This window comes from Haliaeetus albicilla, chromosome 4 (assembly GCF_947461875.1).
Source record: "Haliaeetus albicilla chromosome 4, bHalAlb1.1, whole genome shotgun sequence".
Taxonomy (NCBI): Eukaryota; Metazoa; Chordata; class Aves; order Accipitriformes; family Accipitridae; genus Haliaeetus; species Haliaeetus albicilla.
Window position 1 is genome coordinate 31741663 of NC_091486.1, and position 18742 is coordinate 31760404.

The window sequence follows — 18742 nt, forward strand, 5'->3', positions numbered from 1 at the left end:
TCTTATTTTGCTGTAGTACGTTCACCCCACTCCTCAACCACTGTATTTCCCTGTCCCATATACTAACATAAGCCACGACTCATTTCAGGTTCTGTTAATGCACAGTAACTGAGAGCTCTGATTCACTATGCCTGCTGGACTTAGTTTCAGCACCACAGAAGGCTGATACTTGCTTCAGCTAAATCCACACAGGATCAAACTTTCCAGAGGATACTTTCTAGATGAGCTCATCTCTTCCACTGTGTAAAGAAGCCACTTTCTGACTGCAATACACAACTTTAGTACATCTACTTAGTAAGATTTACTCTGCTCCTGTCCATCATCTTGTCACACGTCTCTTTGCAGCTTCACATTTGCCCACAACACATTTCAATTAGCAAGTCTAGCCTTGGACAACTCAGGCCACAACTATAATTTAGAGGGCAGTGGAGTCTACCTCCCAAGGACACTTTCCAAAGGCCTATCTGATCATTTGTCTAATGCTGCCACCCTATGACTGGGCAAGGCTTCCCCGCAAGCTAGGTCCTAACCCAACAGCTAGCTACTTTGGAGTCTCTAGTAAACACAAGTAACTTTATGTTTGAAGTTCAGACGGGCTAGGTTGTCAACTGGACCACTTGACCCAGAGGATGTTGTTGCCAAAAACTATCCAGAAAATCTCTGTCTGCTCAAGCTTATCTCTTCAGCTGATGTGTATGCATGGGGAAGGAAGCGGCAAGTATAGCTTTCTATGCACTGCAGGCATTCAAGTGAAAACCAACAGGATGTGCAGAGAAAGCCCTGGAAAAAGGAGTTTTATTCATCTTCTGATTGTGGGCATAGGCATGCTATCTACTGATAAAGCTGCAACAAGTATTCACTGAGCTTGCTCCATAACAATAAAAGTTGGCAAAGACGCTAGGGTAGAGCAGGCCACAAGCTGCAGTCCATTTTATGTTCAAGCTGGTAGCTGCCAAACATTTCCACCATGTGGATTACATCTTCATATTCTCACAAAAACCTCCCCTCTCCTTTCACAATCACGTGGATCATCTGTCTGCCTACTCAAAATTGCATAATGTCCTTGTGGCAACTGCTTACAGGAAAAATAGTAAAAGGAAATATCTAGTGTATTCTAACCATCTTTAAATATAAGCATGGGAATTTCATAAGGCTTCTAGGTCCTTCTTTGCTGTGAAAGGTCTGGAAGCCTCAAGAAGCATCTGGAAACAACAAAGTGAGGCGAATGCCACAGGATGGATCAGGCAACTTGCCACACACTGCCATTTGGAAACTTCTTAAAAGACATTAAGAAGAACATCTGTGGGGTGGAGAACACCGACACACAAGAACTCGACCAGGCAGACTATGTTTTAGACTACAGAATCTACTGAAGACTCTCTGTTTGCATTGTATGGTCTTTGTTAAGAAATTTTTGATTAATAGAAAAAACAGAATTAAAAGCTAAACTGTGCTTCATCCAACTAGTACTATGATTAAATACAAAAAGGTTATGGAAACATTCTAGTTGTGGAGATAACCCAAAAAAAGCAAGATGATGGTGATCTTAGGAAGAATACTCGCCAATACAGAGAAAAGAAATTAAGCATACGACCAACACTGCAGACACAGTCCTGTTTTAGTTGGACTGTATAAAAATTCGATTTAGGGAACATTGATGTACGGCAGAGCTCAACAGTTCTAGTGTCAAAACTCAATAATATCCTTTGTTTTACTGTTGAACAAAATATACAGTTTAGAAGTTTCATGAAAAAATTCCTCAGTAAAAGAGCATCAGATTGCAAAGTAAAGCATCCAGGACTTAGGAAATTCCAAATCAGAAGTTGCTTACACTGTTAATCTGCTTCCCTTGTGTATGTATGCTATGATACCCACGATACCTACAAGTCGTTAGTGTTTCTGCTTTCCAGATTTTTGTATTGACTTATGTGGGATAGGATAGATGAAAACTAAAATTTGCAATGAGTAGGATATGCCAATATTAAGATAAAAATACATATGCTGCTCTGTTCAGAAACAACAAAAGCAGATATAAACCCAGAATTCCAACAGAGGAGAAATCCCAAAAAGTTTTTTTTCTGAAATAAAATATTTTTCCTTAAAAATTTTTAGGAACAAAATGGAATAATGTTACCATACTTTTTCTGGAATTTCAAAGCCAGACAGATCTGTGCGCCAGACATCAGGTCTCCAACACACACACTGTTTGACTGATGTTTTCATCCAGAATACACTGGAACTATTGTACACAGGCAATGAAAAAGTCAGCGATTTCCAGACATGCAGATATTATTGACAAATGACTACAAGTCTCAAATTGTGACCTGACAGTGTATCTGGGGGGCGGACAAGACATGCTGAGGAAGACTAGGCCATATGACAGCCTTAGCCTAGAAATGCAATTTTCAAGGTCCCCCATATTCCACCTCTTAATCCTTTCACACTGGTTTCAAAAATATGTGCATATTTCTATGAAGCTCAGGTCTGTCCCCCACATGCAAAATGCGTCCCACATATTTCTGAAAAGGGACATAGTGATACAAAAGAAAAAGCCAAAAGGAGGGGCAGACAACCTTCCTGACAGGGTAAGCCTAACACAAATGCACTTCTACAGCTGAAGGTCATAAAAGATATGTCTCAGACTGTGATAAATGGAGGCAAAGCAAAGCTCCAGGAATGCTTGACAAATACAAGATGACAAGTGGGAGATATACTAAAGGGCTGGATGTGAGCCGGATCTAGGCAGCCTAGGTATGCTGACTACCCTCTGGGTCACCTGCTAGTTCAGGTGACAAACCAGCCCTTTTGCTAGTACAGTTATACACCTCAACCACTTACAAGTTTCCATCTGCTTGAGAGAAGTCAGCCACTTCCCAATCCAGAAAACTATATAAAGCACATTTTTAGTAAAGGTGTGATAAGGTGATTCCAGGGCAGGAGATAATTCCCAAATTTATCTCTCTAAATTTGTAAGCAACAGATTATGGAACTAGAATAATCCAATATTGTACGACTTCTCATCAACAAATTCCTTTTAAAAAATATTTAATGTCCTAAAAGATGTAAAAAGTATAAGAGCCAAAGAACCTCTAACATGCAGTGATACTGCATTAATACCTAACAGTCTGCAAGAACAAACTCACAGCAGTCCTTTATTAGTTTTATTTCCGTGTATGTGGGAGAAAACAGTTTTTTCCTACTCACTGAAACTTGATCATAGGAAGAACAACATTACCAGACAGACTACAGGGAAGTCAACTGTTTTAATGATTTTGTGAATCATCCTGTCTTTATCCAGTGTAGATTCCCAGTGATCTTCTATCATCATCTGGATGCTAGACAAGCATTCCAGGACATGAAGAGAATTCAGTAACATACCTTCTGAACAACAGATAATTGTACTGTTAATGTCAGCATTAGTTGAGAAGCTGTCACTGACAGTAGTTAAATTCCTGGGCTTTCCCTCCTGTAGCTAGCCTCACCAGAAAGCACATTTCTTTGTTTACTACTAAGATGACTTCTTCTGAATTTTGGCTTACAAAAGCTACTTTAAAGCAATCACAGATCTAAAATATCAAGCTGTGACCTTGAAAACAACTGTGTACAGTCAAGAACATGGAAGGCAGAACCCACATCCACCTCCTTTTAAACCCACAATCTAGAGACCTACCTTGCAAGCATGTATTTAATTCCTGTGGACCTAGCTACTCTTCTGGATAAAGCTAAGGTTAGTTCAAAATTTAGAAGACTTTTAATCACTTTTCCAAGCTGAAGTCTTAAGCACACATTTGGCTTAAAGCTGCTGCAATTTGAGCCAGGTTGTGTATCATCAGGACCAGAATTCCACAGTCATGAGGTCATTTTTATCAGTCTCTTACACAAATTGCTGAGGACTGCCCAGAAATTATATCAAAACTGAAAAAGTTTCCAAGTCCCCTCAGATAAGCTGTTTCTACCCCAAAATAAAATCCCCAAGGTCTGAACAGATATACCTGACTATTTTTCTGAGGATTACTGTTAAACTATAGGCAATCTCACTTGGGGCAAATTTTTGGCTTGCCTAAAAAAAAAAAATAAATAAATTCAGTAACAGGTTACTTCTGAAGAGCATGGCACACAGGAGAAGAGGACACTGAAATTCTAACCTCTCATGGTATCTTACTCGAAGTCCCCATGAGCACCCATCTCATGAGACCTTCCTGATAAGTCAAGCTCAAAAGAAATACAGCCTGCCTGAAAGTTGTGACAGCAGATTACCTACTCCACACCCAGAACCAAGCTGAGATTGATATGTATTCCTCTGAGTCCTTTAGGTTCTCTGTCAAGTTTCAAATGGTTCCCAAGCAACTGTAACAACATGGAATCAGCCGCTGCCTGTTTGCTGCTCTACTCCATCTGCTCCCCCTTGGCATCATCTCAAAGAGGATGTTTCTGGTGAATAAGTAACATATCCGGGGTTCAGAGAATTTGTTTATATGTTTCTGACATAGTGACAAATTAAATTTCTTTGCTGAAAGCTCACGGCTGTTCTGAAACCCCTGAACACAGCTGCTCTAACTCCCTTGAAGTAAGTTACTATCATGGTCACTTCTGCAGTTAGAAATATTCTTACTTACGCTTGGTTAGGAACACTAACGCAGATCCACCTTTGCTTTGTACTAAACATTAAGATCAACGGATTTTCTCTAAGTAAGGAGCTAAATTCATTTAGAAGTGTGGTTATCAACAAATACGCAGACATTTTCCTACTTTATTTTTACTGCATGTCAGTAGCAAATCTTTATGTACACATATACACCATATATACCCACTGCAACTGAGAACAGGTAGCAGTGTAGGCCACATTCAACTAGATGATGCCTCCAATTAGGGTTGACCCAAATCCTGCAAGAGAAGCAGGGAAAGAGGGCTGTTTGCAGAACTCTGCTGGTTTCTATCATGTAGGAATTTAGCATTAGCAGATGTCCTGGCTACATTAAGCAGGAAAATGCATTTTAAAAACACTTCATGGCAGAATTTTTTAAGGTTTTGAAAACTCCTGTGCAAACATATTTCATAAGTACAATTTGACTTTGCTGCATTAAGAGCCTATTTCTTACATTGGAGACACTTTTCCAGAAGCTTTACTCACGGAGTTCATCACAAACTGAACAAGTGTTGTTAACATCCCCTTTGAGCAAAAGAACAACTTTGATCAGCTCTGCACCTTTCTTTCCACTACATGACCTGCTTATCACACTGATACCTTCAAATCACTTATCCCCGATAAGCACAAAACAAATTCTACTTGCTGCAGTAAACTACTTCAGGCAATCTTTGTGGATTTACTATGTTGCCCCTGTGCCCCAAATTTGTTAACTAATTTAATGGAAAAACCAGACATTTCAGGAGTTCTGGAAGAACACATTGAAAAGTTTGGCTCAGTAAGAACTGTTCTGCTTGAGTAATGACAGCACTATTTAGAGACCTGAATCTATAATATCCTTAACCCAAGTTAAATGGCTCATCAAGTAACACAAGTGCATTTTGATCAACTTTGCTGGTCTTTGGGCTAGGTCTATCTACTTCAACACATGGGTAAGAACAGCTGCAAATGTCAACTTTAAGGAGACCTAATGAAATCATAGATTACAAACTATCTGCTTTTGTAATGTATGATTTTAAATTTACATACTACTTCCATTCCTTCCACTATGAATCCTACTCTTTCCTTGCATGCTATGGCTTATGAAAATGACAGTTACGGTTTAAGGTAAACAAACCTGTGACACCTCCCGACACATCTGAATAAAATTTCCTTCTTGCGGTTTATGGAACAAACCTGGCCATCTGCTCCTACTGCTCTGACACTTGAAATGACAAATGAAAAAGCAAGCCTTTCAGGAGAACTTCAGCAAAGCTTCACGCTTAACAGAATCCCAAGAGGAGGATTTTCATCTGAATGAGTATGTTGCTAACTCCAGCTGACACCAGAGCTCACTTGTTCAAACATGTTTAGACACACAATAAAAAAGAAAATAAAAAAGGCCCAACAGCAAGTCCTGAAGTTTGAACAATTCCTGATATTTCTTTGGATCAAAACCAAAATCACATGCCAGAGCTGAATGGCCTGTCCTGGGGAGTGCCCGATATTCACTCTTCTCTTGTTAAACTAAGAGGGTCTAATTGTTACAGGAGACACTACATTGCTTGTATTCCTCACCCCAGTTGCTTCTTCTTTGGAGGCCTTGTCATTCAGAATCTCAGCACCTCTTCTGGCGATGCATTAGGTTAATGCTTGAATACTTCCATTAATTTTATGGAATTATTTTGGATTTAAGCCAATGAGTTTGGCCCATTTTGTTCCTTAATCCAGTGAACTTGTGTGCATATGAGCTGAACTAAGTGTAACTCTCAGTCTCTGAAAATCCTGACACTGTAAAACAAGTCCTTAGTTATACTGTATTTTCAGACACAGAGATGAGCATAATCAGAGGCAAAAGGGAGAGTGGCATATTGGAAGGAAGACTATAGCAAGGGTCAGGGCAAAGGGAATTATTCTGAGAGAGATCCTGATGGTAAACTTCTCCTTGTACTAGCTATGCAGGCATGTAACAACCCTTGTGGCTGCTGAAATGCAGAACTTGTGTTATTCCAGAAAATCTGTGGGTTATATGCATGAAAATATGGTAATCAGAACAGCCCTGGCTCCCCACAAGCGTATCACAGCTGCAGGAGCCTCTGCCAACTATGGAAACTTCCATTAGCCTTCCTGACATCACAGGCCAACATTTATATAAATCTCTCGGGGCGGCGGGGGGGGGGGGATATAAAATAGAATGTTTAACCTATTGACTTTATGAACTATCTCAGCTGAAATGCCAAGAATGAATTATAGAAGTATCAGTACTACAGTAGCATTCTCCTGCGACTCAAATTAGGGGTAGGGTCTTACAGAACCTGTGTGTGAGCATAATGCCCCAAATGTCTGCCTCAGCCTCACATCACCTTTAAAATAGTGGCAGAGGTCTTACTTCCTTGAATAACTAGAAGCTGATCATGGAGAGAACATGGGGAAAGGTCACCATTTAAAACAAAACAGCAAACATTATGCTAAAACTTCATGGGCTCTGTACTACATTTTTGTCACAGAGAAACAATGTTCAATTTAAGGAGAAACTTGTGTTCTGCTTTTGCAGAAACTTACAAGAATGAATATTTGTGTGCAAATGTACAGCTCCTTTGACTTCATTCAAGTCCTAGCAGGATCAAAGTCTTAAATATATTATGATCTGCAAGCACTAAGATAGAAGAAAGGGAGAATTGGGAAGGAACTGCATTCCATTCTGTTCTTTCTAACAAGGCCTGCTTATATGTGTGTTGATGGCAATAGATTTGTGGAGCTCAGCAGAAGTAATTAAATTTATAAATCTTGGCTCTGTTTCCCAGAAATACTCCCGCCAAAAACATGGATAAGAGCAAACATTAAACTCACTGCTTCAATGTTGTATAGCATGACCATGTCTTGCTCTCAGTTTTCTAAGTGAGAAAGCAATTTGATTTTGACTCTTTTACCAGGACACTGTAAATATATCTGCTTTTTTCAAATGTGCAAATGAAATCCTTATATTTTATCAGTCTATGTACAAATATAATTAAAGTCAACTCAGCAGGACATACCTGTTTAACCCTTTCCTTATATTTCTAGCGCATTACTCAGAGGGTTCTAAAACTACGGTTGCTTGACTCTGTTGTGGACAGAAAAAGCCACCACACTGTAAACCAAATACGAGACATCAAATAGAGGTTCTGTGCCACCACAGTCTCATTTTAAAACAAGACAGACTTGTCCAGGTGAAATGGCAAACCAAGCATGCTAGATTCTCATGTGATGTATGTAGAGTTCATGAGGTTTATGCTGTTCAGTCACTAAGCCTTTATTTAGTAGGTTATTGGTCTGTATTTTCCAGAATAAAACCCAGCAATTTTGCAATAAAATGTTAATTGCTGTTAAACTAAGTTTTCACTTTGGCATAGGGATTTAGTGGCACTAAATACTGATGGAAGATACAGGAATAAAGAGAAGAACTATTTATAACAGTGTATTAATCCAATTATTTTCCTGCCTTAAACTGTACATGCTCATAAACATTTGATTTTAGATACTCCCAGCAGATATCAAACTTGGAATAGCAGATATCAAACTTGGAATAGCAGATATCTAGTGTGAATAAAAGTCCTGTTGCAGTTCTTCATTCTTAAACTAGCAAAAGACAAACACATGACTTGTAAAAGTCTGCACTTGTAAAACTGACTAAACTAATAAAAAAATTCAAGCTACACCGTAAATAGGCAGAACTTCAATTAGTTTAGTGAGTTGCATTTTGAGAGTTACTGTAATTTACCTTCCAGCACTCTGGCACTAGGGGATAAGATTTGATGACATTACTTTCTATTGCAAAATCCATCACACTACTCAATATTTAAACCCTATGCTGTTATTAAGGACTAAGGAAGATACTCATCACTGAAATGCAGATTCATGTTGACACGCAAATCCTCAAGCACAATGACTGATTCAAGAGTTAACAACAAATATGAGGAAAAACTACTCAAAAAGCAGGCACCTGGGCAGTGCAACAGGCAAGGCATTGTTTCCCATCAGAGGATATAAAGCAAAAAAGTTTTACATCCTTTTGAAAGCAAAGAAAGCGAGTAAGTAGCGGAAGATGGACGCAACAGTCTGGACAGGAATTCATTCCCACCTGAACTACTAGCATAAATCATAGAATGGTTTGGGTTGGAAGGGACCTTAAAGGTCATCTAGTTCCAACCCCCCTGCCATGGGCAGACACACCTTCCACTAGAGCAGGTTGCTCAAAGCCCCATCCAACCTGGCCTTGAACACTTCCAGGGAGGGGGCATCCACAGCCTCTCTGGGCAACCTGTTCCAGTGCCTCACCACCCTCACAGTGAATAACTTCTTCCTCACATCTAATCTAAATCTACCCTCTTTCAGTTTAAAGCCATTGCTCCTCATCCTATCACTACACTCCCTGATAAAGAGTCCCTCCTCATCTTTCCTGTAGGCCCCCTTTAAGTACTGGAAGGCCGCTATAAGGTCTCCCCAGAGCCTTCTCTTCTCCAGGCTGAACACCACCAACTCTCTCAGCCTGTCCTCATAGGGGAGGTGCTCCAGCCCCCTGATCTTCTTTGTGGCCCTCCTTGGGACTCACTCCAACAGGTCCATGTCCTTCTTATGTTGGGGGCCCCAGAGCTGAACACAGTACTCCAGGTGGGGTCTCACGAGAGCAGAGTAGAGGGGGAGAATCACTTCCCTTGACCTGCTGGTCACACTTCTTTTGATGCAGCCCAGGATATGGTTGGTTTTCTGGGCTGTGAGCACACATTGCTGGTGTGTTTTTCATCCACTAATACCCCCAAGTCCTTCTCCACAGGGCTGCTCTCAATCCACTCATCGCCCAGCCTCTATTTGTGCTTGGGATTGCCCCGACCCATGTGCAGGACCTTGCACTTGGCCTTGATGAACTTCATGATGTTTGCGTTGGCCCACCTCTCAAGCCTGTCAAGGTCCCTCTGGATGGCATCCCTTCCCTCCAGCGTGTCGACCACACCACACAGCTTGGTGTTGTCAGCAAACTTGCTGACAGTGCGCTCAATCCCACTGTCCATGTCACTGACAAAGATGTTAAACAGCACTGGTCCCAATACCAATCCCTGAGGAACACCACTCATCACTGCTCTCCACTTCGACATCAAGCCGTTAACTGCAACTCTGAGCGTGGCCATCCAGCCAATTCCTTATCCACTGAGTGGTCCATCCATAAAATCCACGTCTCTCCAATTTAGTGACAAGGATGTCGTGCAGGACAGCATCAAATGCTTTGCACAAGTCCAGGTAGATCTCTTGCTATGCTGTTTCCTCAGCTGCTTCATTCATGTATTGGTGGGCAGGTAACAGTTTGTACTGCTCTTTCAGTAAAACATCATTAGCAAACTGAAACCAGAGGAAACCTAGTTTCATGCTCAGTAGTTGTCATGGTTCATCAAGTCTTTATAAACCAAATGCGATGTTTAAGCCATTAACTACTAGTCATGATCAGTTCTGAGAAATACATTACCTGACTGAAAAGTTCATCATTTGTGAACTCGGATGCAAAACGGCAAGTTAACTAAAAATCTGACTACTGACCTCTAGTTCAAGGCTATTTCTTTTCTCTGTCATGTTGTGGTGTGTTATATTACATCTTAATTCTCTATCACTTCTTGGGACTTCTCTGGATTCGAAAGCCACATTTACAGTATCTTGCACACATTCCTCAGGTCGAATGATTTTTTTCCTTGTTATCAGTCTACCTAATTGCAAAACTGAAGTTTGGCAAATCTTTTTCTGCTGAATAATTTTTTCTGTCAGCTCAGGAAAAGAGTTAATCCAAGGAATCATACACAAACTTTTATTCTTTTCCTTTCCATTGACAGGCTTAGAGAGAAGAGAATATTTCACATGCCTGCTGCCCTGCAGGATGTGTAATGTGTCACAGGCAGGTCTTATGATACAGCGGAAGATGACTACATTTCTCAGTTTCACATTGCCCTCACTGTTCTGTATTTCCTTGATATTTAATCAGGCTTGATCCTTTCTCCTTGTGCATCTTTCATGAAGTGAACAGGCCTCATCAACTTTTCACCAATAGCTGGACAAACTTGGGCTCACTGACAGAATTGGATTCTGGCCTTTTATCACACTGCCTTATTAGAGTGCCACATCAGGCTTAATAAAGCTGTAAATCAAGGAACCCATTAGCCTTCTCTGAACTTCCTAAATGCAAAACTCCATCTCTCTTCCCAAACATAAAATAGAACAAAACCTGATTTTATAAGAGACGATGATTCAGGTGAATTCTCAAAAGCTTGGCTTCTTTTAAAATATGACCCTGTCTGTTATACTCCTACAGTCTTCCCACTTCCCTCTCTCCCCTTTTTTCCTGTTCTTTGACAGATGTCCTGGTTTCCTATTTATGTTGGTGGGGACTATCTATGGGTTAGATTGTCTTTTCACAATGTGCCTGCTGGGAGTCACAAAAAAATCTCCTGACTTACCTCATATTTGTACACTAATTAGCTTTAGGTCCTTTACTGCTCCTGAAAGGGTGGTGAGAACCTAGCACTAGCCCAGGATATGGAGAGTACATATACAAGCACACAGAATGCAGTTAAAAGCAGAGCTAGTTACATAGGGGGGGGGAAAAAAAAAATCAACTCTTTTCAGGCCCTGTAATTTTAGGAATTGCCTTTAAGTAGTACAGGTATGACATTTTTGGTCAGACAAATTATTTTCCAAAGGGTGTGTTTCTTCAAAGGTTATATTTTGTACAGCAGAAATCATCACAAAGCGTTATTCTCCACAGCATCTGTGTGCACAGGAATCACAAAGGAATAAGAGAAGTCTATCTGACAAAACATTGTCTCTTTGCAGAAAGCAAAAATGTTTCTCATCAACCAAGATTAATATACTAATCCTATCAATAACTGCCTGTGTACTTAACTTTATGCACAGAGTCAATGCATATTAAAGTTAAGTATGTGAATGGTGTTTGAAGGAGCAGGGATGAAATACGTATGCAAATACCATTTTGGTTTGCACTGTACTGTTACTTGAACTTACCTTTTCCTTGATATTTACAGGAGAATGGATTTCTGCCATCTCTCTTCAAGTGAGAATATTGTCTGTGAAAGGAGGAAAATACCCAAGGAGATTAATTTGAAGGTTTTAATCCCAACCTGTCAAAGCTATACCTATAAAGAATAATTGCATGTGCTTACCTGTAAGTATTAGAGAAACAAGAGAACACTTAAATGTCCTGCACAGCAGTGCTCAATCTTGGCAAAAAGCAAAGCTTTTTCAAATCTCATACTTTTCCCAGATCAGTTCTGCAAACATATTTAAAAAATGCCTCATAGTTATGAGTCTGGATAGAAGGGGTATTGTGCTTCTCCCAGCCATGTCTCTTGGACCCTGTTCATTATTACTTGATACCTTCGAGGCTTTAAAGAGGAGGAATACCTTAGATGAACTTAACAGCTTCTGTTTTCTCATTCACCAGCAACCTCAATGTTTGCCAGAAAATTTGTTTGAAGATCCCATCTTAAAAAGTGGCTAAATATTCCAGGAGGTTAGGCTGACAAGTGCTGCATGGCTAGTTTTGGGTTGGGCTTTTTTGTTTGTTTGTTTTGTTTTCCTAAAACTAACTCAGAGGATTTAGCCACACAGCTCCTATTGAAACTAACAGGGTCTGTGTAGTTAAATCTCCAGGTCTGCTCTGAAAACTTGGGCACATGAATGGAATTTGCATGTGATTAAGAAACCCTGCAATATGCTTTCTATTTCCAGTTATGTGGCTGGGTGAGTGAGACACACTGTACCACATGACGAAGGGTTAACACAGGGAAGGGAGTGCCAGTTGCCTAATCCTGCTTCCATCAAAACCAACTGCCTTAGACTTCAGTAAGGAACAGGCTTGAATCTTCAAATTTTAAAATTGTCACTCACAAAGACTTACAGCAAAGACTAAGTCAAATGGAGCAAAAGCTTGGTTTGGTCACCAAATTTAACTCTATTGTACATTGATAAGAAGGTATAGATGTATATAAATGAGAATGAAACCTTAGTTATTTCCAAGTTTTTAAGTTGAAACACTCCCTCCTTTTCCCCATTTGAGCCCTTTGCTATGTGGACTGATATAAGAATTCCTATAATTCTTCTAAATCTCTTTTAATGCACTTAAACAATCCTCCTTTAGTTCCTGCTTCGAAACATAGCACTTCAGTGGAGTTCAAACTCCAGAAACTAAGTGCTTCTATTACAGTATCCACTAATAGCATTTAAACCTTATTAATTTTTGCATGCATCTGTTTTCTAATTAAAGAGATGAGATTCAAGAAAGTACATTTTCAAAAATAATGTAAATTTGTTTGTGGTAAATGGGGAAGAGATGATAGGAAGAAGAAAAAGGAATGAATTTTTGAGTTTTGGTCTGATGAAGAGTAGACACTGAATTATGGAAATCCTAAAAAAATAAGGTGCCAGAAGAAAAAAGTAACCCTTTCCATTGCCAGTTATTAAAAAAAATGCTTCAAATGAGTAAGGTTCCTCCTGCCATCTCTATTTTACTATACCATGAACAGATACTCTTTGTTAAAACTCATATAACTTATATCTGTTTTCAGTCAGTGGCTTCACTGCTTTGCCAAGACACCAAGCTGCAGTCTCACTATGTCCGATAAGACTTCTTCCTGGCAACTGGGCCACACTGTCACTCTGCCTTACTGTCTGGTGGTATCTCACATCAGAAGGTTCCTGTTCCTGCCCCTCCTTAAATCAAGGATGAAAGAGCTCAAATCAGTTTCTTTGTCAAATGCACACAATGGCTAAAAGCAGAGTTATAAAATGTCTGGACAGAGCATGCAGGAAAAATCACACAGAATATGAGCTTGGGTCAATTCCATTTTCAATATTTAGTGTGTTCCAACAACTAAAGCAAAGTGTTAAGAAATTATCATAGTCTATAGTCCCTATGTAACATTTTTTAATGCACTTCTTGTCTTTTGCTGTGAGCTATTTCTCATGCCAAACGGGCACAGAACATGAGATACAGGTCATCAAATTTCCCATGCAGACTGGAAAACTTACTCTAAAACTACTCTGTAAGTCGTCTTCTCTCTTACTGCTTTTCAGAAAAGCATGCCTTCTACCTAGTGACGTCAAAACCATGCTGGACTGATATTATTCTCTGCTTAATAGATAATTGTATGTTAAGGAATAGTTAAGGAATTTGACTAGTTTGCCCTTATATCTACTATCTAGTAGCTTTTGTAATGTTCCAGACAACTGATGGAAGCCTGCCCTCTTGCATAACAATTTAAATACACTTAATCTGATCCAACACCTTATGACAACATTAACAACACCAGGAAAAAAACCTGTTCTTGAGGAACCAACACACAGCACAGAAACAAGTACAATAAGGATTATAGATAACAAACCCTTCTGGCCTTAAAAGTCTACTAATCTATAAAAACTAATAAATAACAGGAAAAGATCTTTGTCACCTGAAATCTTCAGGTTCTGCTTTTTCAGCATATATTTTACTGATTTTGCACCTTGTACTGCATCTTGTATGAACTGTATCTTGTATAAAGCGAATTAATCCCAATAATCATACTTTGTGAAAGCCCCACACCTCTCAATTTATGTTGCTTCAAAGATACTGGCTAAGTAATTCTTCAAATTTAAATTCAGTTTGTTGATTAAACCCTACTACAGCACTTAGCCAAATTTACTCTTTGTAGCAATGCTCTCAGTTTAAAACCAGACATAAAAACTTCATACAACACCTTGCCAGATTTGACTTGTCTCTTCTTTGCTGTACGCTCCAGGTATTACGATGATCATAGTCTTCCACTGATGAATGTGGTGCTGATTCAGCTAGCTTCCAACTGCAAGCTGTTTCAAAATGACTTGGCAAGCTACACAAAACATGCCCTCGGTTTCTCTCTTTCTTCCTCTTTCTTTTTTTTTTTTTTTTTCCTTTTAAGATGAAGAACTAAGAGGATACCAGCTTTTACAAATCGACTCATTCCTCTACACTTCAGACTCTTCATTAATATGCATATTACAGCTGTCAAAATGAAGATGCTAAAACTGAGTTGGAGCTATTTTTCATTCACCTTCTCCAAGGACAGATAATTGGAATAACCTGCATAAAACACTTGCTCTTTTATATAACTCAGTCCTGTACTGCTTGTTACATAAAATACAAATGATACATTAACAGGAAATGTCAATGTAGCACTAATTTTAAAAAATATCCTTTATGGCTATACTTAATAGCTAATCAATTTAATTTTCTCATTGTAGCCCAAACTGATTTATTGAATTAACTGGCATTTTTCCTCTGATTATATTTTAATCTCTGTATTGAACAATTACTTCATTTCTAATCCTGTGACAAAAGATTATAGCACATGTATAATTTAATGAACAAAATAGTCCCACTGAAGTTTAGATTCAAGCTTGGAGCTAAAGCTTCTAAATTTGAGCTGCTACATTCTCATCCTGAACTCTTCAGAGAAGCTTCTTTCTGCCTGAGCTGTGGAACATCAGAATACAGCCCTCAACCGAGCCCTGAAGCCCCCTAAAGCCGGGGGAGGAACAGTGCTTTCTTTGCATGTCACTAACAGCATGCACACACACAAAAATGTTTGGAGAAAGATTTTTTACAGAAGGTTTTCTGCAGTGGCTAAGATTAACACAAGCACTAAATTTATAATGCACAAAACACACTGTATACGAGAGGATCTTGGCTTGAATGTCAGCTCACACGCTTTGTCTTTCTCCACATCTCTCTTGCTTGTACTTGTGCCCCTGAAATGTCACTGCATGTCATACCAACAGGACTTCCATGAAAAAGGAATGAAAGGAAACAATACTACAGAATCCCTTATATAAACAGGTCATTAATTTCTGATACCAATTTTCAAATGCATTACCTGGAATAGGAGATCACTCTCAGTTGGTTGTTACATCCTGATCTCAAATAGTGATGAAAGGGTGTTATTTCTATACACAGGTCCAAATGAGATATTTTACTTGCCTTGTACAATGAAGCATTTCAATAGCGTTCAAGGGAATGCTGCAGAGAAGCCTGGATTAAGTTTGGCAGAGCCTTACTTCTCTCTCCTACCAAATGAAGCAATTCATATTACTCTACACAGGTTTAAGCTAACATGAAACTGAACCAGGGCAGCTAAGGTGCTGGCGCATGCTCTGTCCTGCTGACCTTACTGCAAGCAGCAACTTCCAGCAGGGCAGGCAGTTAGGAACAGCCTTTAACCACTGCAGCAAAACATGCCAGATCTCACCTGTCACAGCCTTAAGTATGTGGCTGCTCGCCCAGTCTTTACAGAAGTTTCCTTTCTGTCTTCAAGCAGCTGTGAAATCCCACTGCTGCTCTGTTCAGCTTCCAAAGAACACCTGACACCTTTCCACTAGTACCATCTTCGGAGGTGTTCGGCTCACAGACACCTTTCAGCTAGACAGGCCTTCGGGTAAAGCTGACAAACACTCCAATTTTACACAACACTTTGCATGGGTGGGATTGCCTGCATCTCAAGCATCAGAGAATCATGAGACCAAGCCTGTGCCCTGCCCCTACTGCAAAACCTGGCAATTACCACCTGGCAAGTTTAAATTTCAGACTTAGAACTAGCATCAGAAAAAGAAGAAACATGCTCCCCTCCAACGAAACAAAAAAGAATCTCCCTGCAAATACACAGAGTGGGAAAGGAGTTTATGAAAGCATAAATGTTGCCAGAAAGATAAGATTTGTGAAAATACCCCGGCAGTGAGCTCTGTAAGAGTGGAAGAGATTGTGTGACACCTGTTCCACCATTTCTGTCACCTGAAGATATAACTTATCTTCGGCAATGGGGAACAGAAAATTCCCCATGAAACAGCATAGAATAATCCAGTGTTGGAAGAGTTTCCCATCTGTAGGTTTATGGATGAATAGTCTCCTATGCCCCAAAAAAGACTTATTTCCTCATCTGCCCACTGCAAATGTTTCCTTTTATAATGCTCTCCCCTGCCCCAGCATAACAGGAATCCCAGGTCTAACTGACTTGACCCTTGCCAATGCTTCTCTAATCCCTACCTGCTTCTGCAGTCATCTGCTGCACCTTGTGCTAACCCAGTCCTTCCTTTCACTGTGGTAATTTCTTTCAAATGTCTCATGACTAACCTTTTCAAAGTTTCACACGGCACCCCCCAAAAACCCTCTGCCAGATTCTTTCACACTGCCCTTCTCTTCCCTTTTACAAGTCAGGTGACACCAGGACTACAGACAGTTTGGGTGACAGTACAGCAACACAAGGCAGGAGATAGATGGATACACAGCCCTACCACTGATCAACTTGTTATCAGCCCTACTAAGCAAGACTATACACACTCAGTCACTGAGTAAGCTTTCACTGTTAACAGACCAACTGGAGTTTACAATTTTGTCACTCAACTAAGTTCATAAAGTAGATCAATGCTAGAAAGTGGATTTTTTATGTTTAGTTAAGGATCATTTACTCATTTCCAAAGAGTTCAGGCAAAATCCCCCAGCTCCAAAAAGGTAGCATGCAAGGTATGGGTGGAACAAAGCAATCACAATTTTAGAGCCAACTTCAAAAAATAAGATGTAAATTCTAAGCATCTAATGAGATTGTAGCAGCCTGGACCATGTTTTCATCTTCTGTACTTCTACTTTCTCTACAGAACTAAATCTCATTTTTAAATGGGATTGCTATCTATCCATATGTATTACATTACACAGTCTTGCCTGCAGACTTCCACATGCCCCAAGTAAAGATAAAACCAGCAGAATCAGAGAGACATGGCTTCCATTCCACATTTGACTTTGACTTTCATTATAAAGAAATGCTACCAGAGAATTGCAGATGAAGGCTGGGATGAACACACCTTTTCTGATGCAGTTGCTATGTTAACATTATTGTATCAGAGACTGACAAAACTGCAGGAGTGTGATTCCAAAATTCAAGTATTTCAGAAAGGAATTCTTCTGGTCTTCATTCAGATTTTATTTAAATAGCAGAAGAAAAAATGACCTCATTAGGTCAAAGGCCAAACATTAGTGTGCATATGATTGTTAGTTACCAAAATTACTATCCTTAGTTGTGCACAAAGCCCTGCCGCTGTGGTTGCAAAACTACTAGAGATAGCATGAGATGTAGACACTTGTCCTCACTATCTTCAGATTAGCAATGGGTATGATTTTCTATTTGCTGTAGTCTAGCGTCTAAAGATAAATATAATAAAATAAATTCATAAGCATAACCAGTGTCAGGAGCATCTAGGATATATTAACAAGCGTCCTCCCAGCTGTCCATTTAGAGTTCTGTGTCATTACAAATGAGCACACTTAGTAAAAGCAACATAAAGTGTAATTAATACAGAACTGCTATTTCTCCAGTACTGTTTTATGCCTTTCTAAAGATTGTATCCAGAAATGGTACACACCATTTTGTATTTCCTGGTTTTCAGAAGTTTGAGATCAGCCACTTTAGGCTAGTTAAGTGCCTCTGGGTAAGTTTGGTGATATCTGAGGCCTTTATTATCCTTTTTTTTTAAATGCATGCATAAACATACGCGAGTGCATACACATTCCAGAATATTCCCCATTTCCAGAGCGCAATCCCACTACCGCCCGCTGGTCATGCTTGTATCAACCACAGAAAGCAGCTGTTGCCTTCTGCATTCTCCCTTCTGCTCAGCTAATGCAGTCTGATCCCCTGATGGTCACCACACTCTGCCTGAAACCTATTGGCTACAGAGCTGGAAACAGGATGCAGGAAATAAAACGTCTCACTGATTCCACATGTAGGTCTGGATTCCTACAGAAAAGAGGCTTATACTTGCCCATTGTTTATCACCTCCTCCCTGAGGATTTCTGAAATGATTGACATTACAATCTGAGAAAGAAGCAGATGTCTCAGAGATCTACAGCTTTGCAGACTGCTTGCTTGAAAACAGGCAGTAAGGCATGAGAGTTTGGAAAATATGCAATGGTGCATCAGGAACTCAGTTATGTTACTTAACACTATAAAATCCATACCTGAGAGACCACAGACCTATTTGCTATAAAGAGAAAAGGAACAGAGGTGAGAGTGGGATATGAGA

At 39.7% G+C, this 18742-nt stretch overlaps 1 protein-coding gene across 6 annotated transcripts in view; it reads right to left on the bottom strand.

The window, feature by feature from the left end:
• The window catches only part of SPATS2L (spermatogenesis associated serine rich 2 like), an 88140-nt gene that overhangs the window by 34856 nt on the left and 34542 nt on the right, over positions 1-18742 (bottom strand). For 4 of the 6 annotated variants that reach the window (XM_069781766.1, XM_069781767.1, XM_069781769.1 and 1 more), the window contains one exon: positions 11666-11727. The exons of the other annotated variants lie outside the window; for them this stretch is intronic. In XM_069781766.1, the coding sequence (XP_069637867.1) occupies positions 11666-11704 (39 nt within the window). In that variant the 5' untranslated portion in view covers positions 11705-11727. The remainder of the gene's footprint in view (positions 1-11665; positions 11728-18742) is intronic. 6 annotated transcript variants of the gene reach the window in all.